Source organism: Poecilia latipinna, unplaced genomic scaffold (genome assembly GCF_001443285.1).
Source record: "Poecilia latipinna isolate Pla-1442-1.1 unplaced genomic scaffold, P_latipinna-1.0 Scaffold255, whole genome shotgun sequence".
Classification (NCBI taxonomy): domain Eukaryota; kingdom Metazoa; phylum Chordata; class Actinopteri; order Cyprinodontiformes; family Poeciliidae; genus Poecilia; species Poecilia latipinna.
In genome coordinates this window covers 430,053-455,687 of record NW_015112871.1, presented here as the reverse complement: position 1 = coordinate 455,687, position 25,635 = coordinate 430,053, and the positions used below count along the sequence as shown (strand labels likewise).

At 41.0% G+C, this 25,635-nt stretch overlaps 4 protein-coding genes across 5 annotated transcripts; 2 read left to right on the top strand and 2 right to left on the bottom strand.

The window, feature by feature from the left end:
- Nucleotides 1-515: 515 nt before the first annotated feature.
- shda (Src homology 2 domain containing transforming protein D, a) lies at nucleotides 516-6,155 on the bottom strand. 2 transcript variants are annotated; one of them, XM_015033014.1, is made up of 8 exons: nucleotides 5,945-6,155; nucleotides 4,652-4,901; nucleotides 4,365-4,466; nucleotides 3,995-4,157; nucleotides 3,598-3,855; nucleotides 3,346-3,520; nucleotides 2,963-3,082; nucleotides 516-1,423 (listed from the first exon to the last, which is right to left on the bottom strand). In XM_015033014.1, exons 2-8 carry the CDS (start codon nucleotides 4,895-4,897, stop codon nucleotides 1,237-1,239), a joined length of 1,251 nt encoding a protein of 416 aa, XP_014888500.1. In that variant the 5' UTR covers nucleotides 4,898-4,901; nucleotides 5,945-6,155; the 3' UTR covers nucleotides 516-1,236. The 2 variants fall into 2 exon arrangements, with proteins under 2 accessions (XP_014888500.1, XP_014888501.1); XM_015033015.1 differs by lacking the exon at nucleotides 4,365-4,466 and having other exon boundaries at nucleotides 5,945-6,154.
- A 637-nt stretch (nucleotides 6,156-6,792) lies between these two features.
- On the bottom strand, nucleotides 6,793-10,004 carry yju2 (YJU2 splicing factor homolog). The gene is made up of 8 exons (XM_015033016.1): nucleotides 9,803-10,004; nucleotides 9,465-9,565; nucleotides 8,638-8,782; nucleotides 8,393-8,527; nucleotides 8,124-8,305; nucleotides 7,882-8,026; nucleotides 7,393-7,564; nucleotides 6,793-7,307 (listed from the first exon to the last, which is right to left on the bottom strand). The coding sequence occupies exons 1-8, from the start codon at nucleotides 9,824-9,826 to the stop codon at nucleotides 7,186-7,188; spliced, it is 1,026 nt and encodes a 341-aa protein (XP_014888502.1). The 5' UTR covers nucleotides 9,827-10,004; the 3' UTR covers nucleotides 6,793-7,185.
- An 857-nt stretch (nucleotides 10,005-10,861) lies between these two features.
- Nucleotides 10,862-12,425, top strand: LOC106947785 (cocaine- and amphetamine-regulated transcript protein-like). Its single transcript, XM_015033023.1, has 3 exons — nucleotides 10,862-11,080; nucleotides 11,181-11,261; nucleotides 11,576-12,425. The coding sequence occupies exons 1-3, from the start codon at nucleotides 10,868-10,870 to the stop codon at nucleotides 11,681-11,683; spliced, it is 402 nt and encodes a 133-aa protein (XP_014888509.1). The 5' UTR covers nucleotides 10,862-10,867; the 3' UTR covers nucleotides 11,684-12,425.
- Nucleotides 12,426-12,791: 366 nt separating this feature from the next.
- On the top strand, nucleotides 12,792-24,893 carry LOC106947781 (microtubule-associated protein 1S-like). Its single transcript, XM_015033013.1, has 10 exons — nucleotides 12,792-13,013; nucleotides 14,008-14,103; nucleotides 15,750-15,832; nucleotides 16,250-16,387; nucleotides 16,916-17,420; nucleotides 17,754-17,840; nucleotides 17,920-20,336; nucleotides 21,361-21,502; nucleotides 21,607-21,824; nucleotides 21,909-24,893. Exons 1-10 carry the CDS (start codon nucleotides 12,860-12,862, stop codon nucleotides 22,062-22,064), a joined length of 3,996 nt encoding a protein of 1,331 aa, XP_014888499.1. The 5' UTR covers nucleotides 12,792-12,859; the 3' UTR covers nucleotides 22,065-24,893.
- The last annotated feature ends 742 nt before the right edge of the window (nucleotides 24,894-25,635 follow it).

Sequence of the window (25,635 nt, the reverse complement as noted above, 5' to 3'; positions counted from 1 at the left end):
GTTTCCCCTGTTTTAAAGTGGGGGAACGGTATCTGATGGCCATAAATTTCACATCAGATAACGTTCCCCCTGTTTTACAGTGGGGGAACGGTATCTGATGGATCAAAGGGTCTTCATCATCCTCATCTCCACTGTCACTATTGCTACCATTGCCCAGTAACGTATAAAAACTTGACTTCTTAATGGTAACAATGGACATCAAGTTAAGAACCAAAATGTCAGTTTATTTACAGTCAAAATATTTGCTGGAAATGTTGCATATTGTAGATCTATAGTCAGAGTACTGATATCAATACCTGTCAAAATATTGCCACTGGTGCATGCCGTCCACTTCAGTGGACAGGTGATCAGTAGTGATGGCTTGTGGTGGAAAGCTAACACTGAACATTACCTTGAACAAACCTTGACTTATAATTTCCCTCAATTAACATTTAATTTGCAGTCATTACAACAAGCGTCAGGTTTTTGAAAGTTAAATAACGCATATTTGCTATTCGAAAAAAAACCCCAGCACAAAGTGGAAAACAGAACACCTTTATTTTGAGCTTACATTTAGAGTCGTATAAAATAGCACAGTAAATAACCTATCAAAGTTTCTTTTATAATCAGGACCACAAAGCCATAATCTTTCTGTATAACACTGTAGTAAATACTCTCTAAACTAATATTGCAGGAGTTTGTTGTCAAGTTAACGTGACACAGCAACATGATGAAACAAGAACACTGCAGGGTGCATGGCTGCAACATTGCAGGACATTCACAAGCCTCTGAAAAACCAGAGTCCAAGGAAGCAAAGGAAGGCCAGGCTGACTGATACTGGTGTAGAGGGTGGGTCATTTAGTAACAGATACTTCAAGGGCAATAATAGCGTTGTTTGTTGACTGTATTTTTAATAACCTGGCTATCCAGAGAAAACCACATGAGAGTAACGGGAGAAAAACAAAAAAATTTATGGTTTATTGGCACAAACTAAAGTATATCCTTTGACTGCATGAAGGCAATACACAGATTGAAGAACATTAAATCAATTCTGCCGTCTTAAAACACTTTAAAACGCCCTTCTTGATATTAAAACAAAGATTTCATGCCAACACACTGAAAACATGGCACCAAGCAACTTCTACAGGGCAGCGTTTGGAGGGTCGCAGTGGAAAAAATGTGAAGACGTAATCTGTAAATGTTGAGTAGACGTTGCTTTCAGTAGCACCAGGCGGAACGGGAGCGTGTGCGTCAGTGTCAGAGGGTCTGCACAATGACGGGGTACAGCAGGGACATGTGCTCGGCTCCCCTGATGGGCAGTTTGTGTGTGGTGTAGTAGTGGATGACCTCGGGGATGGTGCAGAAAGGAGGACTGTTTTCGCCGAGAACGTAGCGGCCGTCTGTGGACTGGGTGAACTTCATGTGCATGAAGCCTTTACAACTCCTGACAGGAAGACAAAACAGCACAGGTGATTCATTCCACACAGACTTTTGTTTTCAAGCCTTTGTTTCTGTTAATTGTGATGGTTTTCTGCTTACAGCTAATGAGAACCTGACATTTAAGGTTAACCCTTGGGTCTGCAAACACACTCACGAACTACTATGCGGTGCACAATGTAGACAGCTTTCCTCTTCACACTTTGATTTTTAAGACCTGAAGGTCATTAGAGTCCAATTTGAAGTTTTATTGTCCAGTCTAAAAAGTGAACATATTTGGAAATTATTTAAATGACATAAATAAAAATAAATGTTGACTACAAGTAATGCAACCTACGCATTTATCTATGACCTTTCATGTAAATATAACCCTGCCAAATAACTATACCTTCTCAAGGTACTTAGAAAAGATTAGGAGCAGCTCCAAGGCTGAGGGTGAATTATTTCACATCAGCTGTCCTCATGTTGACTGACAGAGAGTCTGTATGAAGACCTTCATAGAGAAATGTGGATGGGAAAGGAAACATAAAACAGGCAACAGGCTCTCTTTTGTTAGAAACCTCTCAACTCACACTAAAATTATGCAAAACAAAACAAAACAAAGAAAAGAGCCCATTGCAAGGCTCACAACTCTGATTACAAAAGAAAAAAAAAACAACACGCCTGTAAAAATGAAACGGATTTCTTCTTTGTACAAAAACAGCAGTCTTCCAGAGCCAGAGCTGCTTTGTGTAAAGGGATGACATGTTAGCCACAGGTGTGACAACTTGTTAGCAGCTTTTGTTTATGTTGCTAACAGGGAACCCAAGGCTGCCTCTGATGAGGCTAGATATGAAAGGCACCAGAAATCTTCTCGACAATCAAAAACTCGAAAGTTTTCTCCTCAAAGCATTTCTCTGAGACTGGCACAGCTCCATCATTGGTGAGGAAATGTTGATGAAAACTTTAGATAATACATTAGTTTGATAAAAAATAAATCACCACCCAAGCATTTTGTAATTTAGTGTGAGTCGAGTGTTGAGTTTGTGTTGGCTCCCCATCAAGTATTTTCTTTTTTGTGTGTGTTCTCTATCCAAGTTTGCACATGCAGTTTTATTTATGACTCTGCTTTACATTTCTGCTTGGCAATATGTGCAGTTTAAATAGAAAACAGCCATTTTGGTTACGGTTTTATCATGTGGCGTGCTACGGACATTTGTTTAAAAAAAATATACTAGATGGGCGTGTTATTTGCAAACTTTTGAAACTTTTTACATAATGCTTCATTAGTAGAAGAGCAGGTGAAGCAAAAAAATTACAGAAGAGTAAAAACTGCCTGAAGGTTTAAATCAAACATGATCTTACAAGCAGCAACCTTAATCGTACGATGAAGGAATTCCCCCGTCGGCAGCTTCCAACAACAAAACAAGGTCACAGTGGTTATAAAACATTATGATAATGTGCGCTTCTGTGCTTGGATTAAAAGTATGAGTAGAGAACGACTGAAACTGGACAAAAGCGAGACATAAACTGCGAACTGGGCTAGAAATTAGGGCCGAATGTCTACCTGAGTGATAAAGAGTAGTCGTTCTGGCAGGTCTGGCTTTTCCGAACCAGGTATGAACTCTCTTTACACAGAGTCAACAGAGACTCTGCCTCTGAGCGGCTCAGAGCGCCGTGATACCACCTGCAGGAAACCACAAGGAAAAATACACACCACCTGTAACTTCATTTTTTCTTTAGTAAAGACATATCTATGGGCAGACCTGTAAGACACTGCATAAGTTGGATATAAGTGATTGTTTTTACATAACTGATAAAAGTCTGACATTAAAGTCAAATTATTTTCCTTTCTTTGTGGTATACAGTCATTTAGGTCTGCTATGTGAAAACACAAATTCACATCAAACGCCGTCACCGTCATTAGCACAAATGCAGATTTCCTCTTACACTTGCTTCTCCAGGGGCAGAGACGGATCCACCCTCTCACCCAGCAGAGGAGGCGTGTCGCCAACAAGCCGCAGAGTCGTGGCGTCGCACGCGGACGACGTGGAGCCCGTCTTGGCAAACCTCGTGTGCTCCGGCTGAGCTCGGGAGCGCTCCCTTTCTGCTCCTTCGAACTGAACTGCAGCCGCGCAGAAAGCAAGCCGTGTTATCCTCCTTACTGAATAGATTTCCCGTCCTTGGATCGCCCGGGTTTACCTGCTAGAGCTTTAGAGATGTTGTCTTTCTTCCACTCCCACGGCTGGTCGTACTCATCGGCCGGCCTCTCGTCGTCCTGAGGCAGCCGGCTCTCCCTGCTGTCCATCAGGGCAGCTCCAGCGTCGCTTTTCTGCTGCTGCTGCTGCGCTGGTGGAGCAGCTCGATGCTGATGGCGGCTCTTTTCCTCATACGGGTTATCGTATAACTGGCCACCGTCTCCGCTCGGGCTCCTGTTCGTCATTGCGGTGTGTTGCAGATCTAAACAGTAAACAGACAGATACAGCCAAACTTACGAAGGATCAAAATCCTTCGAAAAGGTCTAATGTGGCAACAGCACAGCATGCTATCGTTTGCCTTTTTTGCATAATTTCAGCCCATGTGAGTCTCATTACTAAACCTGCAATGATCCGCTGGGCTTCGAATGGCTCCATGTAGCTGCAGCAGTCTGTCGGTGCAGATTTGAGCTCCCAGTTCGGTCGGCCTCTCGGGTTTGGACGCGCATCAAAGGGATCAGAGTAATCCGTTTCACCATCTGATGCTGCCGGGGCGGAAGGAACCACCTTTGCGGGGAGCCGGTCCAAAAAATAAAAAATAGCACGTAAAAACATAAAGGGAAGACTTGAGTTAAGAAAGGTGACGAGAGCCGTTACAGAAGAGACGTGGAAATGAGTGCAAATCGAAATAAAGGTCTGTGAGAAAGAGGTGAAGGGAGAAAATTTACAAAATATATATAAATATATATCAAACATTAAAAATATAATGCTTACAGGTTCTTCGCGAACAGTGACTGGACTGAGAGGAATTTTACAGCGGCCAAACTCCTGAGAGTCCACTTTAATTAGTCTGTGTTTTGGAGACACAACTTTCACCTGAATGTGAATGAAAATAATTCAAAGAAACTAAATAACCAAACAGAGAGCTGACAGAGAGAAAAAAAAAACTGTGAACGGAAATAAATAAAACCTCAGGATGCATGATCGAAAGCAACAATTTAAGATGTGATGTGTTCAGAAAGGATTAGACTGAGCCGAGCGTCAAGCCTTCGGTTTCGTACCTCCACACCGTCAGACACCACAGAGCCAAACGCAGGGAAGGAGGGGAGGCTCACTGTTGTGGTGCAAGAGCCAAAGCCCCCATTCTGATGCTCCTTCTCCGAGTGTTGGTAGGGGTCCTCAAAGTCCAGCTCCTTCTGAGCTCTGTAGGCCCTCAATATCTCACTCTCAGTGTAATCTGGCCTCGGTGGCTGAGGAGGATCACGCCTGCTGCCAAGGTTTAGGTAGTCCTTTAGCCACTTTGCCATGGATCTGAGGAAAACAGTGGAATGATACAGTCATAACTCTGAAATGTTTGGACAGTGGCTCATAGTTGCTGGTAAAGTTCTCTCTTTCTCCTGAAGCTAGTTTAAACAGCCAAGGGCTGAATAACAGACCACCGTGGTTTTAAGAGAAAGTCGACAATGTGATAATTCAGTAATTTACATTGCATGCCTCACTGAAACTCAGTAAAGCAGGGTCAGGTTAAAACAAAATCTCAATCTGAAACACGGCACTGGCAGCATTATGCTGTTGGGATGATTTTCTTCACCAAGGACAGCAAAACAAATGAACAAATTAATCTTTAGCACTGTACAAGGTGCTCAGCTGCTACCCCAAACGGAGAAGCATTTGGGGATCTGACAGTGACGCTTTCTGGATGTTTTGGAGATGAGGCGTTCATATCTGGAGCTGAAGTCCACGGTCTTCCTTCAAAATCTTTAGGAGTGGAGCAGAAAAAGAGAAAAGTCTGGAGCAATAAAGCCTGAACTGCTGCTGCAGCTGCTATAACCAAGATCTGAATACATGATAGTAAATATGCAGGTTGTTTTTAAAAGAGTATTTATTTTAGCATCTGCAGGTGGATCAAATATAAATCACATAACTGTGTGTGGCGCAACCTGGTGCAATATATTGATAATTATAGCAAGACGCAGAACCATGTTAGTAGTTACTACAGTAGTAACTACACTTTTAATAAAAAAAAAAAACTCAATAGGTCAATAATAAAATCTAACCTTTTAGTCTTCATTGCTTTCCCGTCAAGCTTAATCAAATAGCTACCTTCAATAACTTGAATAACATTAGCCAGCTAACTCAGCTACAGAGCTAGAAAGCGTTTAGGTTTCGAGCCAACAATTTCCTCCCCGACTATGATTGTCAAGATAAAAAGCAGAAAAAAATGGTTGTTTTTTTTTTACCTCTGAAATATTAATTGTTAAATAAATGAGCGGCGCAGCTCAAGAGCATCCCTCAGTAAACACGGAGAAGCTAAGTTAGCTTAAGCTAAAAATAATAATAATAAAAAAACTCACTCTCTTTCTTTGGACCGACGGTTCCTCCCGCTCCGGTTTTCATCAGGCAATTTTCATCAATGTGTCTCTCCTAAAAAATAAGACATTCTGGAAGAAAAACCGGTTTATAGCCAAGTGGTTTATAGTCGGCTGGTGTTAGCTGGAGCTTTCCAGAGCGTGGAGCAGCCTGGACTGTCCCCGGGACAACATTGACTGGCACGGCTGTCTGCCGTCGAGGGCACGGAGGGGGGGATGTTGGGATATTTTTAGTGCCGTAAATTTAAAGAAACAGATTTATTTCTGAGCAACCATTTTCTCACGTATAGAGGAGCTATGTTTAAGAAATGTATCTCTTTAGATTTAAATAGGTCTGTAAGATGTGGAGTAGATTATACCAGAAATCTTTCAATCGTCCATTGTGGTGCCATATTTGAGGAAAAAAACAACAAGACAAAACAAAAAAAAAAAAACCGATTTTAATCGTTGAAGTTTTATGTTCGGTCCCTTTAAATTAGAGCCGAAGATTTCCGACTTTTTTCTGCTGACATTTTTTTTCAGTGGCCTCAATCCTCTGTTATCTTCTGTTGTCTGCTGAACGTCATTTTGTGTTTGAGTGTAATTAGACATAATTACACTCATTATTGAACAAAAACTCCAGGTGGCTTTTCTGGATGTTTTTATGTTCCTTCTCCTCCAAGATGGACAAGTGCAAACGAAATGTTCATCTCAAGTAATATTTCAACCTTTTATGCCTTGCTGAAAAATATTCGATTTATTAAATACATATTACACTGGATTTCATTTTAAATACAGAATGAGACCAGGAGTTCAAGCTTCTAGAAACACTGGAACAAGTGTATTTTAAAAAATGGCTGCATCTTTATGAAATACAGTGTCTAAATATTGCTTTCTTAATTCCTGTGTTGCCTAATGACAGAGCAGGTATAGATGAGAGAGGGCATTTTTTTTATTGTTCATGTTTTTGCAATAAAACGTGACACAAGAACAGTTTAATTCATCACTATGCCTCACTTTCAATGACCACTGCAGTCAAATCAGTCTTTTAAAGTTTGAATAAAATATTTTAATGGAACACTTTGTTCAAAAATATTACACAATCACCATACGTTTATTCTAACTCAAAAACAAATCATAAAATAATATATTTTTTTTATGAATTTTACGAGGGTGGATGACAATACAACTTGCATATGATTTAGTTTCTGAGCTGAACTTTCACACGTCTTCCTCTACATCTGCTGTCACTCGCTGTCATTGCTGTCGCTGTCTGAATACGCCCCCAGCAGGCTGAGAGATGACGAGCCGTTTTGGGAAACGCTGGATTTAGGAGCATCCGTCGAGTCACCCGTTGACGTCTTTGAATCTGCAAAACAAACAAAAATTTCAATACACACGTTTGACTAAAGCAGGCAATCTGTCATCAGCTGTTTGTAATGTGGGTGCATTACCTGTTTTTGATACAGGAGAAACAGTTGCTTCCTCTGTAACGGGTCTTTTATCCGTCGCCGTTGGTTTCTTTCGCACCACCAGGGAGCTTAACGCCCCTCGACCTCCCAGGGTTCCAACACTCTTCTCCCAGCTCTCCACCTTGGCCCTCTTTACTCCACCAGATGAAGCTCCCTGTGAAAACACAGCATGCCACCAACTCTTAATTTTTTCTTGCGACCTGATTTTTGTTTAAGGGCTATTAATATTTGAAAAAAGCAGAACACTGTCAAAGTTAGTGATAATAGGCTATATGTGACTGACTTTATGGAAGAATAAAAATCAGATACTAAAGAACCATGATCATTATATATGTGTGCAAAACAATCACCCACAAGGAAATGATTAAATTCAAATTGTGATACTGAAATATTAAGCATTAACTAAAAAGAAGAAGAACCAATTAATGAGATTTCTTTCAAACAATTTTCTGCAACAGGGTTTCCACAAACCTGCACATCAGTTTTGTCAGTGGTGAGAATATCAGTTGGTTTGTCTGCACAGGACGTCTTTGACTGGCTGCTGCTCTGCTCCTCTCTGTCTGAATCGGAATCAGAGTCTCTCAGTCTTTTCACAAGCACACGCTCCAACATCTCTCTGAAGAGACGAGACAAAAAACATTTTAACTTTACAGGCTGGTTTCGTGTGCAGGTTTGATGCCGTGTTTTACTCGGTTCGGTCCTTCCTCACTCACGTCGTTTCGCGCTCGTCCTCCTCTTTTTCTCGCTCCCTCTCTCTCTTTTCCAGCTCTCTATATCGATCGATCATTCCCTCGAAGTCCACCAGAGCCTGCCTCTGGTTCAGCTCCTTCAGTTCCTGGAGGTTCTCCAGAACTTCCATCTCCATCTTGGAATCCTTTGTGCGATTTTCTAACACCTGGGGACGGATCAAGCCACAATCACTTCTTCATTCTTTGTGTTAACTCTAGTAAAAGCAACAAACATGGTGGACAAAACAAAAGACCTTCATGGGGTTGTTTAATTCCTCGTCTTCCCTCTCCTGCTGGATCCTCTTCTCCTCTTCCTCAATGAGTTTCTCAGCCTGGAAGTTACGTGTTGCGCCATGCTCCATGGCGTAGTCCGTATTCTCTGGGTCAGTCTGTAATATCATATTAAGTTAATTGTTTGATTCATATTGCAAGACTTTAAATGAAACAAAAAAAAAAGCTAGCAGTAGTTAGTGGCAATGATCTGACATCTACACCTCACCTTAAATGTGATCTCAGCAAGACACCGAGTGCATTTGATGTAGAATCGGAAGATCGGCAGTCCCATGTATAGTTCATTCTGAACGGTCTCTTTACGAGCGTTGAATTTCTTTCCCTTGTAGATGTACTCGCCACATGTCTTACACCTGCGTATCAGAAGAGATATTAGCTTTTAGAAAACGTTTCTCACTGAAGATCTCAAGTTATTTATAGTAGCTAATAATTTACTGAATCTGGGAATAAGGACCTTATCTTATTCAATAGACAAAGCAACTGACATAAAACACAATTATATCTACAAAACAGAAAGTAGCTCCAGTTAATATGCAGCACTGTGAAGAGGGCTTATCAGATGAAGCTCTGATCATTTCCCCCAGTAAGTACCAAGGTTTTGGATTCTCTCCTACTTACTACAGAACATCAGTTTATCCTTCATGGTTCTTAGGAGAGGTAAGTTGCTTCCTTGCTGCAATTCTTGACACCAAACTCGCTTAAAAACCAGGCACTTTCTAGTTTTTCCTGGGAACCCTGAACGTTTCTTCAAAGCAACGAGTCTCGTTGTGACGTTTTGTTACAAAATGAAGATGATGACTTGTGTTTCCTTTGAGTTTCTCTTGTTAACAAATGAAGAATAATCCAAGCGCCACTCCCCTTTAAATCAACAATTCTCCTCTTTTAATACAACATAGGAATAATAGAGAAATATCATCTGCACAGTCATCCTTAGCATATCTGAAATGATGCTGGGATGTTTTAGAGGGGGCAACCAGAGCAAATAAGCTTATTTCCCCCACCCCCCAATTTAGCTATTAGAATAAACAGACATACCTCATATTGAACGGAGCCATCAATCTGACGACATATTGACGATCTTTCGGGAGTTTAAGTTTTGGGATTTTGGCAGGATCGAAGTCCGGAGGGTAGTATTTCTGAGAAAAGTAGAATATTGGAGCAAAGTTTACGTTGAGTGCACGCAATAACTAACAGTTATGTGATTTAAAACCTCAACGTATAAATATTAATGATTACAAAACAGACATCTTAAAAAGCGTCAAAGTTTCAAACACAGCATTTAGCATCACTGCTAACGTTAACCCTCTGTGATTATTCCAAGTTGTAGATATGTCCTTGGCGTTAAATGAAAATGTTCTCTTTTGATTACTTACATTCAGGACTTTTCTTTCGGACATTGTTGCTTTTGGTTGTAATACAACTCAAAGAGAAAAACCAAAGAATACCGAAAAGGATTAGCTCACAAAGCTAAACTGCTGGAATATAAACTTCCGGTTGTATCGCTTGCTTCCGATTTTCAGGATATGCTGCTGCCCCCCAGTGGTGTGAGTGGCCACCTACAACAACTTTCTCTTCCAAGATAGATAGACAGACAAGAACATTAAAGGATTTGCGCTCTGATTAATCTTTTTCATGAGCCAGTGAAGGAAGTTTTGTTCCGTTTGGTGGCCTGTCAGGTGTAATGAGAGTAAAAGGTCTTTGACATGGCTTGAATGAGCAAACACAAGTCTGTCTACCTCACATTTGCCCACGTCCATTTCCTTTGAAGGAGCGTGGGGTGTTGGGGTGAAGGTCATCCGTGAAGGAGGAAATGAAATCTTGATTACAGATTGGTGTCAGAGCAGGTTAATTTGAGGTCTGACTTAGGCTGCATTGAAAAGTGAAAACATGAGAAGATGGACAGGCAGGAACAGTGTTGAATTATAGATGAAGAATGGTCTGTGCTCATGAACAATTCGTTCCTGACAGATCCAAACTGTTTAACAACTTAATTTAGAGTTGACACTTTCATAATTAGTCAAACAATTGTTCTTTGTGATGCTATGATGGATGAGTTGACACATTCACAAGAGTCTCAAGTCTTTGGCACATCAACGTGACTCATGAGTGAGTCAGATAGTTGGTTTAAAGCCACTAACGTCTTAATGTAATATTGGGAACTTTGGAGAGAGTATTTCTTTTAATTGACTTTTGTTTAATCTGACAATATCCAGCTGAAATTAAAAGCATATTTGCTGAGAAATCCACAAAGACGAGAAAAAGTCACACAATTTGAATTTGTGAATTTCAAGGACAAATCCATTTCAGCTGGTTAAATACTTTCCAAAGATAAGAAGTTGCAGATCAGTGTCACACGAGCCAAAGTTTAGATTAATATTTCAGAGGCTGGCTGATGTCACCATTCCCCGTGAAGCATATATAAAAAGGGGGCCGTGTTGATGGGACATTCTTCGCAAATATATCTCTCCACACTCTCCTCTGAGAAACACTCCTCTGGCTTGTATTTCAGCACCATGGTCAGCGTCCGGACCCTCCTCTTCCTCCTCATGGCCACCTGCTGCACCTACCTGCGGACGTCCCGAGCCGAGGAGTCCTTGCTGGAGACACGCTCCGTCGACTTCACCCTGAAAACCCAGCAGGAGAAAGACCTGGTAAGAGATTTCTAGCATTCATCGACATTTTAAATATCAAGCTAGAGCTTCCTTTGTTTTTTTTTTTTTTTTTTTTTTTTTAATATGTTTTCCCTTTCAGATTGATGCTTTGCAAGAAGTTCTAGAAAAGCTGAGAAACAAAGAAATGCCCCTGGAGAAGAAGCTTGGCTGGTTACCCTCGGTAAGCAAACGGATCACAAACAACAACCTAAACAACAGTTTTCATTTTATTTCACTTTGTTTCATTTCCCAGCTTTCTTTTTGAAGTGTCGCACAAGCCAGAGTTTACATAGTTTGGCATAAAGTGAATGTAAAATGAGTTGTGACTGTACTGTTAGTCACTTTTTGTCTTCTTCAGTTTTTGGAAAACTACAACCCATCTCTAATTTGACTCCATGCTTTTAGTTTCAAACACAAAACTCAGCGTGTCACTCACAGTCTATACAAAGCCCCCTGTCCACATCTGCAATTAACTCGCTTATTTTGTCTGTGCAGTGTGATGCAGGGGAGCCGTGCGCTGTGCGTAAAGGCGCACGCATCGGCACCCTGTGCAGCTGTCCACGGGGGACTGCCTGTAACTTCTACGTCCTCAAATGCTTGTAAAGGAGAGACAGGAACGCACAGGCGACTGATGACTTCGGGTCAATTTTCCCTTTTGCTATTTTGTTTTTCATACGTAGTCATTTTTGTTCCTTCCACCTTCTCTTTCAGCCGTGTTGTACCGATGTACTGCGACTATTACTCAAATGTTTGCTTTTCTTTGTAGCTTTCAGCGCATTGTGAAAATGTCTACGGCAGTCACAAATTGTTAAAAATATACAGATAATTCATATCTTTAACTTTTATCCTCTTTCCTTTTATTTTAAGCCAGAAGACTTTACTGGAATTTGAACAGCAGAGAATAAATTGTCTGGGTCTCCAATAACTCTTATGGTTTAATACCAATTCACCAAATAATGTTTAATGCACTATTAAACAAATGTGACATTTTGATATCTATGTTATTTTTAAATGGCAAAGTGCTCTTTGGGGCCCCTCTGAAGGCCTAATCCGTTAAGTCCACTTATTCCTTGGGCTGATTCTGGAGATTATGACCCTTGATCACACCAGTTGGTGCGTATATTCACTATAATTAAAATTAAGTGTTCACATAAATAGACTATGAGTAAATTAGGACAAATTGTGCAGAAACAGTAAATCTGTAAAGTTAGGGTATGAAAGGGCCACAATTGTGACGTGTACTGGTGAAGTGATGAATGCAAGTTACGATAGCGCTGTTTCTTTTCATATGCCCATTTTGATTTTCATGTAGAAAAAGTTATATATGTTTGAATGTGTGAAAAAAAACTTTCTGACGCTATTTTCTCCTAATTTAGTCCATCATTGTGGAACATAAAGCTTACAATCAATATATAAATATATTTGTAAGAGTCAAGAACAATAAACTAACTTTCAAAAATCAAGGAGACTGGTTTATTTTGCACATACGACACAACAAATGGTATAATGTCATGGACTTGCAGTGTTATTAACAGGGCCACAAGCACTGGTCTCTTGTCTTATCAATACAATAAAATCTATCAGTCAATATGTTGGACGTCTCCCAAGGCTATAGAATATAAATAAAGCAGTGCTAAAATTTCGGAGGTCCAAACGTGAAAGAAAAAAAGAAAAAAGATTTATTAAGCATCCACAGCAGCATTCCAGCACAGCAGCCGTCAGCTCCGTGTCATAACAGGCGCTCTGCTGTCTGCTTTCCTCAATGACATCACACCCAACATGGCGTCCGGCCGGGTGTTGGAGAGGGAGGTCCAGGAGGAGCCGAAGACCGCAACCCTGGACTTCTGCCCCCACAAATACTCCCTGCTGGCTGTCATCGGACGGACGGCCCGCCACAGACAGACGGAGCACATCCGGAAGGAGATCGAGCGAGGTGGGTGCAGATATTTATGTCACCGAAGCTCAATGCGTTTTTTTTCTCCCTCCCCTTTCTTCTACGTTTTTTATTTTTTATTTTTTAAATACAAGAAATACACAAAATCTAGTTCCGTGAATCTTCACTAGGGATGATAGCGGGACCTCTTTGCAGGATTTCTGTAATTTTATCCACCCTTGAGGACCGAGGATGCGTCATCTGGCGATCCGCCACCATCAGCATCCTCCTCGCCCCCTCCGGGTGCGATTTAATTAAAAGCAGTCAGGAGCGATGGGTTCGTCTCTTTTTGTCGTTATGTAAGGACAAGCTTTAGGGGAAATGTGGCAGGGACATCCAGCCTCTTGTGATCGACGTTTCATTGACCGTTTGTGTATTTACGTTCAGCATCATCTGCGATTACAGCAGATTATAGCGCTGCATCCCGTTTAACGTGCTAGAGCTGTAAATAAATTATAACTGAGAGCCACTTTGGACTTTAACTGGGCCAATTAACATTTCATCAGCGCTTGATGAAAGCAGCTTTCTCTAAGCTATCAACTTTTCATGAGTTGAAATGATTTTAAAGAACCTCAACAGTAAATTATATCTTTAATGCAATTAAGATTTAGGTGGGTTGTTTTTTTTTTTTACTTGGCAATTATTTTCACAAAATGCATCACACTTTAAATTTATTCATAAATGTATAACATTTAATCGGTGAGAGCTTTGGAATCTGCCAATTTACTCTTCATTAGAGTAGACTTGTAAGTTGATATTTAATTTGTTTTGCATATTTTATTAAAATAAATTTTAAAATGAATCTTTTCCACAACAATTTTAGTCCTTAAAAGGATGCATCAGCTGCACTGTAAAAAAAAAAAAAGTCGCTAATTTACAATATAAATACGGATAAAATTGTGGCAACCACAGCTGCTGGTATTTTACTGGAAATTAGAGACTTCTTAAAACAAACTTTTTAGTGTGTGTCAAGTTATTTTTTGTATGCCTTCAGGTATTCGGTCATGGGACGTGGACCTAAAATCCTGCAACCTGGAACTCTTTCTGCAGGAGTTCCTCTCCCATCACACGGCATCGTTTAAAGGTGCAGGTAAGAAGCTTTTCTCTTGAAAACCAAATCAGGTCCTTCATGCCCAGATTCTCCAAATGCACTCAAAGTGTTGGTCGGGCACCAGCTCAGCCACTTCAGGAAGGAAGGAAGGAAGGAAAGTGAGAAGCAGCTTTACCGATTGTTAGATGTGGGTGTAACTTCAGGATGGGAAACAATAGGAACCTGCAACTGGTTGTGCAGAGTCGCGTTGTTGTCTGCGTTTGGGTTTAAGAGCAGTCGTGAACAGCTGATTGCTCGCAGTGGACGCAGTCGTGAATAGACTTTTGTTTTTCCAGAGTTGAGTCCGGAAAGTGCAAGGATTGCATTGTTGAAAATGCGTTCATTCGCTTTCTTGCCAAACGTTGGATGGGAGGATCAATAAGGCTCTCATGCGTTTACTGTAAATATGTAGTTGAATCCAGCAGCTTTGTTCCTCTGGAATAAAGGCTTCTTTAGCTTTGTTTACACTCCGGAGTTGAGCCGGAGTCATGCTTACGTGCAAGAGAACTGCAAAGACCAAGTTAAAATGTATGCATAGGCATGTTGTCACATGATTTAAACTGTCTCCTTTTATTAATAAATTTATGGAAAAAATGCAAAATAAACCAGAGATTCACACATGTGATGTTATTTTCCATAGAGAAACTAGTAAAGAAACACACACTACATGCCTGGTCTGCAGTGTATTCTGCAAAGAAAGTAGGGAGACTAACTTTTAAAAAAGAGAAGTAGCTGACCCAAAAAAAAGTATTTTCAGCAGATTTAGAGGACATGTGGAAAGGATGTCCAATGGAAACAAGAAAAGTCCAAAAATGGCATCTTCCTTATTTAGATCATCTGCTCTGTGCCAAATTTTAAGGTTTAAGACGTACACAGAATTTTGTTTGTGAGGATGTTTTCTTTTTGCAAATATCTATATATATATATATATATATATATTTTATATATATATATATATATATATATATATATATATATATATATAATTATTGTAAAGTTGTTTTTACTTTACGCAAATGAAACTTTGGCTTGTCTCCTGATTTACAGCAATGATTTCTGACCCATTAAAAATGTACAGAACAGTGCAGTGAAAACAAGAATGACTTTCCTCTGATGTGGAAACAGACGTCTTGTGGACTGGAAATGAGTGAAGACTTTTAAAGAATCAAAATAAAGAACATCTACTGATCAAGAACACGTTAAATGATCACAGGAAACCCGACAGCTTAGAAACAAAACACTGATGACTTCAAATCTCCTGCACATGTCTGTTTATCCAGGCAGTGCCATAAAACATCACGGTGGCACAAGATCAAAATGGGGGCATGTTCACAATAAAGCCAGGATTTTCGTGCCAAACTCAGACTTCAGAGTCTGAGCCAGTTCCCTTCAGACTGGATTTCCACTGCTGGCACGCCGTCCTCAGACAGACATCTGACTCAGCTGTTCTTGTCCTCTTCCTTCCTCTTGTTCTGTTTCAATCACCCGTCTCATTATCACACTTCACTTTCTCTTTGACTTTTATTTTCTTTTTCTTTTTTCTGGCTCCCTGCTCAGATCTATCGGCGTGTTTCCCAGCGCTCTGACTCTCGTGTTTCTCTCTCTGTGTCCTTCTCTGTTTGTTCTCGCTCTCGCCGCCTCTCCAGGGCAGAAGTGTCTTCGCCACTGTACCAAAGTGTTGGACACACAAGTGCTGATCAGTCCATCTCAGGAACTGGCTCATTCAGAGGTAAAAAAAAAAAAAAAAAAGAAAAAAAAAAAAAAAAAAAAAAAGTCCTATGTCGATTGAAAGCTCAGGATTCTGTCTGAAACAGAGCAGGACTCTATGAAGGATAGCCAGTGAATGACATGTGGATCTATTTCTGCCTGATGAGTTTTGAAACGAGCATGTGGTTTCGGTTCCCAAGGTCTTTAGAACGGAAACAAATCCTCTAAATATTTAACCTTTGTTTCACACTAAACTGACCTGGAGTGTTTGTTGCAGAAAAGCTCAATCGACTTTACATTTATATGAATATATGATAAACATCTTTCTGCTAAAGACGTATTGATCTCCTTTACATGCACTCACTCGACATTTTCTTCTCTCTTTATTTCTAATGAGTGACTTAGCAAAAACACCATATTTTTTCCCTCTCTGTTTCAGGTGTTCGCCCTGCTGTCCAGAGAGTCTGCTCATAAGCTGCTGATCTTGGCTGGTCTGAGCGTGGAGGAAAGCGGAGAGCTGCTGTTTCACAAAGGACACTTTTCTCCTGACCACCTCAGACGATTAATAACAGAGCAGGTGCAGCGTCACGATCCCTCCGGATTTTTCTTAAATGTTTCACTTAGGGGACTTGAGATGTCATTTACAAAAGTTTGCCTGCCAAACTGTGCTCTTTTTTTTTCTTTTAAAAGGAGGATCAGAAATTAAACGCAGCAAAGGGGAAAATAAACCAAATATTTGTATCTTGTTAATTTTCCTGACATTCTTTGCATGAGGTGAATAGATTTTTATTCTTTGTTTATATTTGTTAAAAAAAAATCTTTATTGGCTAAATATATCATCTTTTAAAGAACAAAACTCTAGAAACTTACACTATTTTTTGACATAAAGCATGGGTGCAGGTTTGTGTATTTCTAATAGTTTTCTAATACAAAGCTCATGATTTAAGCTCCTCAAGATGCTGATTGTAGATTGGTGTGAACTAAAGAAGAGCATTTCATTGCAAGAAACTGATCAAATTTGGGCAGCTCTTGTGATTTATTTGATTATACTTTTTTTTTTCAAAAAGAAACCTTGCATTCACACTAAAGAGCAGTCTTTCTTCAGTTCCCAGATCAGGAGAGCTCCACTTCCTGCCCTACCAAGATCAATTTGACCCTCAGTTGTCCCAACATCGGACACTGGAGAAAGATCCTCCTGGGAAACCAACCCCTGCAGGGTCCCCTGGCGCTGCGAATCAACCCCGTAGAGGTGCTGCCCGCCATGGAGTCTCTGGGGGAATTCACATCGCTGATCTCTGGCACCATCTGCCCCGCATCCGCCTTCGACCTGCTGCCACCTCCCACCACCGTGGGGTTCCTCAAGCTGTCCCGCCCCTGCTGCTACGTGTTCCCTGCCGGGCGCGGCGACTGCGCTTTCTTCGCGGTTAACGGGTTCACCATGCTGGTGGACGGAGGCTCGGACTCTCAGGCCTGTTTCTGGAAGCTGGTCCGCCACCTGGACAGAGTCGATGCGGTTCTGTTGACCCATGTGGGCACAGAGAACCTCCCCGGTGCCGTCTCCTTCCTAGAAAGGAAGGTGGCTGAGAAGGAGCTGAGCCATGATGTCAAAGGTACGAGAGCCTTCTCATTTTCAGGGTTAAAGTACATTGCAAGAAACTGATGCACAGAGCTTTGTTTTTATCTTGAAAACAAGAATTAAGTGCACAAGTTTGAATGTGTTGTGCATTTTTTATAATTCACACAATTTCATAAGTATATATGCGAGCTCACAAATGTACACATATCACCATTAATGTTACATAAAATGTTCCTTAGCAATTTTTGTGCTAAAGAAATGAATAAAACATTTATGCCATTAATAACTGTATGTAAACTTATGACTTGAACTGTACATGCTGCGTTGCATCATCCATATTTGAATGTTTTAATTTCCGTTTGCACAGATGACTTGTCAAAGAGGCTCATCTCTCCAGAGCTAGGCGTTGTTTTCTTCAACGCCCCCAGCAGGCTGCAGGCGGAACAACATTCTTGTGAGTTTTGTAAATAAGCACACTATAGAGTATTTCTTAACAACAGAAAGCAAAATAGTTGTCAATCTTTTCCTTTAAGTTGCAGACAATGTGCTGAAGAGTACACAGCAGGCCGCCATGACTTTACAGCTCTTGAAGAAGTTAGACATCAGGCCACAACCGCTGTTTCGACCACAAGGTGTCCCCATGAAGCCGCTCACCTTGTTTCAAAAGATGGGAGTGGGGCAGCTGGACTTGTACATCCTCACACCAGGCAACAGCAGCCAGGAATACGAGATGTTCATACAGAACTGGCCTGACGGAGTCTCATCACTGTCACAGAGTCTCCCTCTCACCGCGCTGGTCTCGGTCTCTGCCCTGCTCGTGTGGCATCCAGCGTGTCCTCAAGAGAAGGTGGTCAGAGTGCTGTTCCCCGGCGCAACGCCACAGGCAAAACTGCTGCAGGGGCTGGAGAAGCTCAAAGGATTGGACTTCCTTCAGAAGCCAACAGTAACAACCGGAGACCTCGAAAGACAGGGGGAGGACAGGAAGGCCAAGAGGACAGAGAGCCTGGACAGTGGCCGGTCAATAGGGAAAGAGGGAACAGCCAAGAAGAAGGAAGAAGGAAAGGATTCATTAGTGAAAGAAAAGATAAAGACGTTAAGTGGAACTAAAGATACTGATAAAGCTAAAATCAAGGAGGCGGGTATAAAACGTAAACCATCACTATCAGAGAAGAATACTTTAAAGAAAGGGTTAGGGAAGGATGGAAAGAAAGAGGAGAAGACTGGCAACAAAGAGGAGAACAGTGTTAAAAGGACTGAGCAGATAAAAAGAGAAGGAGTCCCATCGAAAACCACGAAGGACAATAAAACGAAACCAAAAAAGGACGCACGAAATGACAAAACAGGAGAGAAAAAAACTCAAAAGTCATCAGCAAATGAAGCAAACAATGACAAGAAAGTTCATGCAAATAATGTAACTGAACAAAAACGAGGTTCTTTGTCAAAAATCCCAGAGCCAGATTGCCCTGGTACTGATGACCGAGATCACAAGAAGGAGACTAAAGCTGAGGAGAAGCAGAGCGGCTCCAAGATGTCCACCCCGGAGGATATGACGGCTGATTTTCTCAAGCTCAAGGAGGAAAGCGAACTGGAAGCAGCCCAAATAGAAACTGCAGCCTTTTGTCAAGGTGCATGCAATGAGGCTGGTGAAAGGTTTATACAAGAAGCAGCAGGTGGTTTGGAAGAAACAAAAGTAGAGGATGGAGACAGTTTAGTGCAAAATGTCCTTGGGAGGAGTGGCAAAGCAGAAGCAGACAGCCAACGAAACCATGCAGATGAGTCCGTCAAATCTAGCAAACCTGCAAAGGTTGTAGGATTCCCATCTCCTCTGAACAAATCTTACAAAAATGATCACACAGTCCAGCAGGACACAACTCCAACTGAGTACACACTGCTGGACGGGGCTTTGAAGCACTCCCCTCCCTCGCGCTCCTCTCCGGAAAACCAGGCCCCCAACAGTCCTGAAGAGGAGACAGTCGAGCCAGTGTCCCCTGACTCACGTCCTAACAGTGCGGGCCACACTCCCTACTGCCTGTCCCCAGATGACGTGTGGTGCAACAGAGCCACGCTGAGCCGACTTCAGGCCCTCCATTCAGCTGATGCTCACGAGGCAATTGGGTCATCTGGCCAAAGCGAGGAGGAGGCCTGCAAGACCAAAAGTGCTACTGAAAACCGCAAAGAAAAGCATCTAAGTTTTCTTTCTTTGGGCACATGTAAAGAGGGTTCTTCGGATCCCTCGCCGTCTGTAGCCACCACCACTACCACCACGCACTCATTACCAGCAGAGGTGAGCTCACCTCAGTCGACGGAAGTAGATGAATCTTTGTCAATGTCCTTCGAGCAGGGACCAAGCGCTGGAAGCCAGAGAGAAGGAGATGATGGCGTTTATCTCTCCCACTCTAATGGAGGGTATTACGTGGGAATGTCTTTGCCAATGAAGAAGCCTCCCAGATCTTCGGGTCAGGGTTCAGAGATGGGGCGACCCGCTGCACCGAACACTCTCCATTTTGAGGCATCGGCTCATGACGTGGACCTTTGTTTGGTTTCTCCTTGTGAGTTCAAGCATTTCAAACCCCCCGACTCAAGCTCAGGCACCAGTGAGGCCTCCAGAGAAGTCAGCGGCCCAAATCACCACGGCAACAACAATAACAACCCAAAGGACAGGTCACCCAGTGAGTCAAATGCCCCCGTCTGCACAGAGGACTGCCCGTCCACCACAGCAGATGGGGTTTTGGATTCGGACTCTGATGATTCATGTAGTGACCCGTCCAACTCCCCCTGTAACCACAACATGAGTCAGACTTTGCCCCCGGACCCCCTGCCAGCCCCTCTCAGAGACAGTCCACCACTGCCTCCCCATCCTGACACCTCCATGCCAGTTCCTCAGTCTGACTCCGAAGCTCACGGGAAGAGAGCAAAAAACACGGCAACCCGGGGAAAGAAGTTTCCAGGGGTGAGTGTGTTAGCAAAGTAGAAAATTTATTGGACAAAGTTGAGTATCTTCACGAGTCTCCCGGTTTTAGATATTTGTCTCATAAAAATATTCATACCTTCTAATAATTTTTTTTGTCATATTACTACCACAAATATCAGTGTATTTCATTGAGATTATTTATGATAGAACAACAAAATGTGGAGGGCAAACAATGAATGGTGTAACTGAGAAAAGCATGATATTCATATGTAGTCAGCCTATCCGAGTCGACATTTCGTAGAACCATTTACATCCACCAGATTAGCACTCCTAGAAATGTTAATTTTTGGCATCAAGTTCCAAGTCTTGCAACAGATTCCCAATTGGATTTAGAAATTAAATTTGACAGGGTAATTCTTACATTTGACTGATTTTTATGCTTCTGGAAGGTGAGCCCCAATTCCAGTGTCAATTATTGCACAGGCTCTAAGGGGTTTTCTTCCGAGACTCACCTGTATTTACCTTCATCAACTCTGACCAGCTTCCCTGTCCCTGCAGAAAGGATCCCCATAGCAGGTCGCTATCCTTCATACAGCGTTGGTTTTCCTTCACACATTCTTTCAATAAAAGTTACTCCTTGTCATTTTTAAACTGAGATTAAATTATACCCAAGTGGATTTTGTTTTCTGACCTGCTTGCATTGTATTTTATTTAGGGGAATCATAGTAAAGGAGCTGAAAAATCTGGGCCAAATTTAAATCATGTATCGTTTTCCCTTGATTTCCGGATTTTGCACTACTTCATGTTAACCTTTTAAATAAAATTACTGTAAGCTTGCTGAGGATTTGTGGCTTGGATGTGACAAAATCTTCAATGGGTTTGAATATTTTTGCAAAACATTCTGTATGATCTTTGACCAAGCTTTCTGTCTTCATCAGCAGGGTGTTAAACTTTTGAAATGTACATCGCTTTGACACAATTTCCTGGAAACAACAGGAATACCCATAATCAAAGTTGGTTTCTCTTAGGCAGATAATTTCACCAATAACCTTTGTGTCGCCAGATTATCGATGCCCCCCAAAAACCAGGATCAGGGAAAATCAAAACAGGGAGCCAAAGTGGATCCACCAAAGGGAATCTCTCCAGCACTCGAACGCTTTCCTCCAGCACTCGCTCGGCACCAGCAAAATCATCACCAGCTCCTAGTATGTCATTCTGAATGGGACGCCTCTTTTATACCACAACGTGACCAGGCTAGCGAATAGGAAAAACATTCTGACCTTCTGTTTTCTCTTCTCCCTCCTGTCAGGCTCTAAGGCTCCCTCTGCTGGTGAAGTCAGTATTTATGTGGACTTGACTTATATTCCATCTGGAGCCTCCTCTCCCACAGTCACAGTGGACTTCTTCAGGTGCATCCGCTCCTCCTGCTACATCATCAGCGGAAACAGTCCAGAACGAGAGGAACTGATGAGACAAACTCTGGATGCTCTGCTGGACGGCAAGGGATCCTGGCCAGAAATCATGCAGGTAAAAACAACTTTAAAAATTAACACGGCTTTCTCTTAGTCAGAGAAGCCACTAGGGAGAAGTTATCCATCTCTTTGTGCCCAGGTGACGGTGATCCCCACCTTTGAGTCGGTGTCGATGCAGGAGTGGTACCAACAAACCCTGGACAGGCAGCGGGAGCTGAACATCACTGTGCTGGGATCAAACAGCACGGTCGCCATGCAGGACGAGACTTTTCCTGCCTGCAAGATCGAATTCTGAGATGCAGATTACGAGACAGCTGATGGATGGAAATTTCAATGTAAGATTAAAAACGTGAGGAGTGGGGGATTGGTAGAAATAGAAACAGATGTTATGGGAATATGCCCCACCCCCTTCTTTGCATGTAAGTGGTAAATATCCACTTTATGGGCTTCTTGTTTCAGCAGAAAACTGAAAAAAAAGACTTATTTTGACCAATGACCCTGTTCAAAACAGGAGAGGAGACTAAACCTGCTGCAAAGGATGCATGTTGCTCTGCGCACACAGACGGTCTCATGAAAGCTGTTGCTGTAGATTACAATATGGAAACCCGCTTTACAGTTTGCAGCATCCACCAAATTCACCAAATTCAGATACATTCAAAAGGGTCTTAACAGTTTGCATTGTACGTTGAAAACGAACATTTAATCTTCAAGGAGTTCAGATGTATAGCTTGTGTCCAGGTGTTTGTTGTGAGCGCTGTAAGCAGACGTCAGACGGGCTGTGCTGTGTTGTAGCCGCTTTTAAAAGTGTTTCGTCACTGCTGCCTTTTTACTGAGATCGCATTCAGAAGGAACCAGACTCCGATAAACATGTTTCTGACCCCCGGGGTCACACACCAGCCAGTATTAACACCTTAATCCAAGGGGTTAGATGATTTTACTGGTTAAACAGCGTTGCCACAATTGTAAAATTGAGAATTGTCCAACAATTGTATTCCAGTAAAAATTCCTACAATCACCAAAAATTATACAACCGATAAATTGCGAGTGTAAATAGGAAATAGTCATGCATTATGTTTTAGAACATATATTTTGCACAGTGCTGAATCACACATGTGTAATGGTGATACTAGGATCTTTGCAGGCTGTAAATAAGAGCAGATGTGGTGAAAGTAATTCTGGAGATAGAACTGAAAGAACGATTGTGATCAAATGAAAAATGCTATTCATACTCTTATTTATTAGCCAGGTCTCTGGTTAGCCCTTCATACATGTCTGCTTACATACGTATTATTATTTTGTTGACAAACTTTACATAAACCATATAATTTGGAACAACTGCTCAGGAAAATTAAAACAGTGTTCACTGTTTCCCCTAAATTGGGCTAAAATGCTTTTTCTTGTGAAGTAGTTGTGACATGGTTACATGCTCTCAATTACTGAACAATTCCTTTCAGACAAAATTATTCAAAATGTATAGGCACCAGCATACTACTGCATTAGCATTTCTTGAATTTGCAAACATACACTTGCAACATACCAGCTTAATCAGGAGAAGACACTTTTATTTCCTTGAGACTTGTAATCTAAAACCAGCTGTGTAAAGAAAAAAAACACATCTTATTTTGGGTTATTTTGGTTATTTTAACAATCTTAGGTCAAATATTGGCCAAGATGGATGTTTTATGAGTTTTGGGTGATTTGGAGGACGATGAATTAGCAAATTAACTTAATGCTTGTAAATGGTGGGAGGAATAGAATATGGAAAGTTCACAAAGAAAATATCCAGTGTTGTCCTGGATTAAATGAATTTTCTAATTTTTAATTCTTAAAAATTCTTTAATTTTAATTAATTTAATTTAATTTTCGTCCAATATATTGGACGAAAGCAACAACAAAATCCCAAAAGTCTGAAAGGATGTGTGATGACAGTTAAATTGTATTACAAATTTAACACTCATAACACTTTATATAAAACGTGGCCTGTTTATATTGACGTCATGACCGATTCGAATGTTGAGCATAGCTAGCATTAGCCTGGGCTAGCCCCAGCTAGCCTGTGCAGTCTGACTAGCAGATAAAAGGCTAAGATTCAACAAACATATTCTGCAGCATCAACTAAGATTATTATAAACTGACACTAGCATAATTGTACAACAGTTTTTACAATCTTACCATTTCGTATTTCAATCCGTAGAAGAGGTTTGGCGAAGTTTGATCATGTCACGGTAGACGTCGAAATGACTGCCTGTTAAGAATTACGCACCTCCTTTTAGTCTGTGTTCGGCCCAATGTTTCGTTAAAAATATCCAACTTTTGTCCAACCCTCAACAACATATGTCCAGTATAACACGCAGTTATTGCGTGTTTGTGTGTGTGTGTGGATATTCACTCCTATCCATAAGATTTGTGCTAGATTTCATTCTACCTTTTATTTTTAAGTTCTTCTCTTCTGAAAATCCTTTCACCCTAGTCTGTAAATCCATGGATGTTATTGTGAGATGTGGTTTACTGTACTTTATGTGGCTATTTTGCCTTTATTTTTGCACAAATATGCATGTGGGTTTACATTATGAGTTTCTAAATACCAAAGCATGAAGAATCACAAAGACAGGTCATTTTTGCCTATAAAACAAAATGCTGCCACCAAATGCATAGAAGCATCACTTTTTTTTTTTAAATCAAGTTTCTCTAAATGATCCGTCAGGGGTTTTTTTTTCTATAAATGTAGATGCAATGAAAAGAAATCATCCTAAGATTGTAATAATTTACGAGAAACTTAATATTGAATTATGCATCTGTATCTCTGAATGTCTTTTATCAAATGATATGGTAATTATCACAAAGTCATTACAAACTTTGTATGAACAAGATCTCGAAAACAAATATTTGAGTTTCTTCTTAGCCATCTTCTTGTATGTCCTGCATATGTAAAACACTTAATTTATGTTGTTTTTTTCATGATATTCATGAATAAAAAGAGCAAAGCACCGTGGGGATGTGTAACATTATCTTATGAATAAAAAAAAACAACTCTGATTGTAAGTAGACGACAAAAAACAATGTCAGCAAGGATTTTGGTTGTAACAGTAGGAATGCAAGAATAAAACAAAAAATATGCACAATCGAAATGTGTCTTGAGAATCATGTAAATGCAAACGTTTGAGCGATGAGGATCAGCAGATGTTTCTGTTTTTCTCAGTCGCTTTGGTGCAAATTCAAACTTGTTCAATCTTCAAATCCTTGTGTCACTGTGCGCATCATAAAAGCGTTTTCTTATTTCTTTTAACAGGTTGCAAATGATTCTCTGCTTTTTCGTACGTTTTCAAATGCTTTTGTCATGTTGATTAAAATGTGTGACACAGGTCTCTGTTGAATTGTCTCGACCGCCACAACATTTAAACATAACTTCATTGTATAAATAATAGTTTACAACAGAACGTCCCTCCAGAGCAACACTGTTGTTTTGGCAACTTGACTAAGCAATTTGATTCTTATCCGTGTGCAGTGAAAGAAGGACTTGTCATTCTGATTCACTAACAATGACAGATATATTTACTTTTGAGAGATTAACTAAGGATTTTAATAAAGAAACTGGATTTTGTAATCCATGCTGTTTTGCAGTTTGTATGAACTGTTTTGAGAAATACATTTGCTGTTTTGTAAATGTCAAAAGTGATTTGAGAAATGCACCAAAGCAACTGAGAAAAACTATAAGTACTGAGTTTTACTTGGAAAGCTCTCATAAAATCTCCTGTGTGTCACAATCGACTTTAGCGTTGGTGTACTTTACAGCCTCACAGTCTAAGGCAGTGTTTCTCAACCTTTTTTGGGCCAGGGCCCCCCTAGCCTTTTTCCAGGTCCCTCAC

Bases quoted from the DNA above. Each gene is read 5' to 3' on its own strand.
- shda (XM_015033014.1), bottom strand. From the start codon at position 4,897: ATGGCAAAGTGGCTAAAGGACTACCTAAACCTTGGCAGCAGGCGTGAT. The intron at 4,467-4,651 runs GTACGAAACCGA...ATTCACATTCAG, and splicing joins TGGTGTCTGACGGTGTGGAG to GTGAAAGTTGTGTCTCCAAA. The intron at 4,158-4,364 runs GTAAGCATTATA...CTCCCCGCAAAG, and splicing joins TCACTGTTCGCGAAGAACCT to GTGGTTCCTTCCGCCCCGGC.
- yju2 (XM_015033016.1), bottom strand. From the start codon at position 9,826: ATGTCCGAAAGAAAAGTCCTGAAT. The intron at 9,566-9,802 runs GTAAGTAATCAA...TACTTTTCTCAG, and splicing joins CCGAAAGAAAAGTCCTGAAT to AAATACTACCCTCCGGACTT. The intron at 7,308-7,392 runs GTAATGCACCCA...TTTGTTTTGCAG, and splicing joins TTCTCCTGTATCAAAAACAG to ATTCAAAGACGTCAACGGGT.
- LOC106947785 (XM_015033023.1), top strand. From the start codon at position 10,868: ATGGGACATTCTTCGCAAATATATCTCTCCACACTCTCCTCTGAGAAA. The intron at 11,081-11,180 runs GTAAGAGATTTC...TTTCCCTTTCAG, and splicing joins CCCAGCAGGAGAAAGACCTG to ATTGATGCTTTGCAAGAAGT. The intron at 11,262-11,575 runs GTAAGCAAACGG...TTGTCTGTGCAG, and splicing joins AGCTTGGCTGGTTACCCTCG to TGTGATGCAGGGGAGCCGTG.
- LOC106947781 (XM_015033013.1), top strand. From the start codon at position 12,860: ATGGCGTCCGGCCGGGTGTTGGAGAGGGAGGTCCAGGAGGAGCCGAAG. The intron at 15,833-16,249 runs GTAAAAAAAAAA...TCTCTGTTTCAG, and splicing joins AGGAACTGGCTCATTCAGAG to GTGTTCGCCCTGCTGTCCAG. The intron at 21,825-21,908 runs GTAAAAACAACT...CTTTGTGCCCAG, and splicing joins CCTGGCCAGAAATCATGCAG to GTGACGGTGATCCCCACCTT.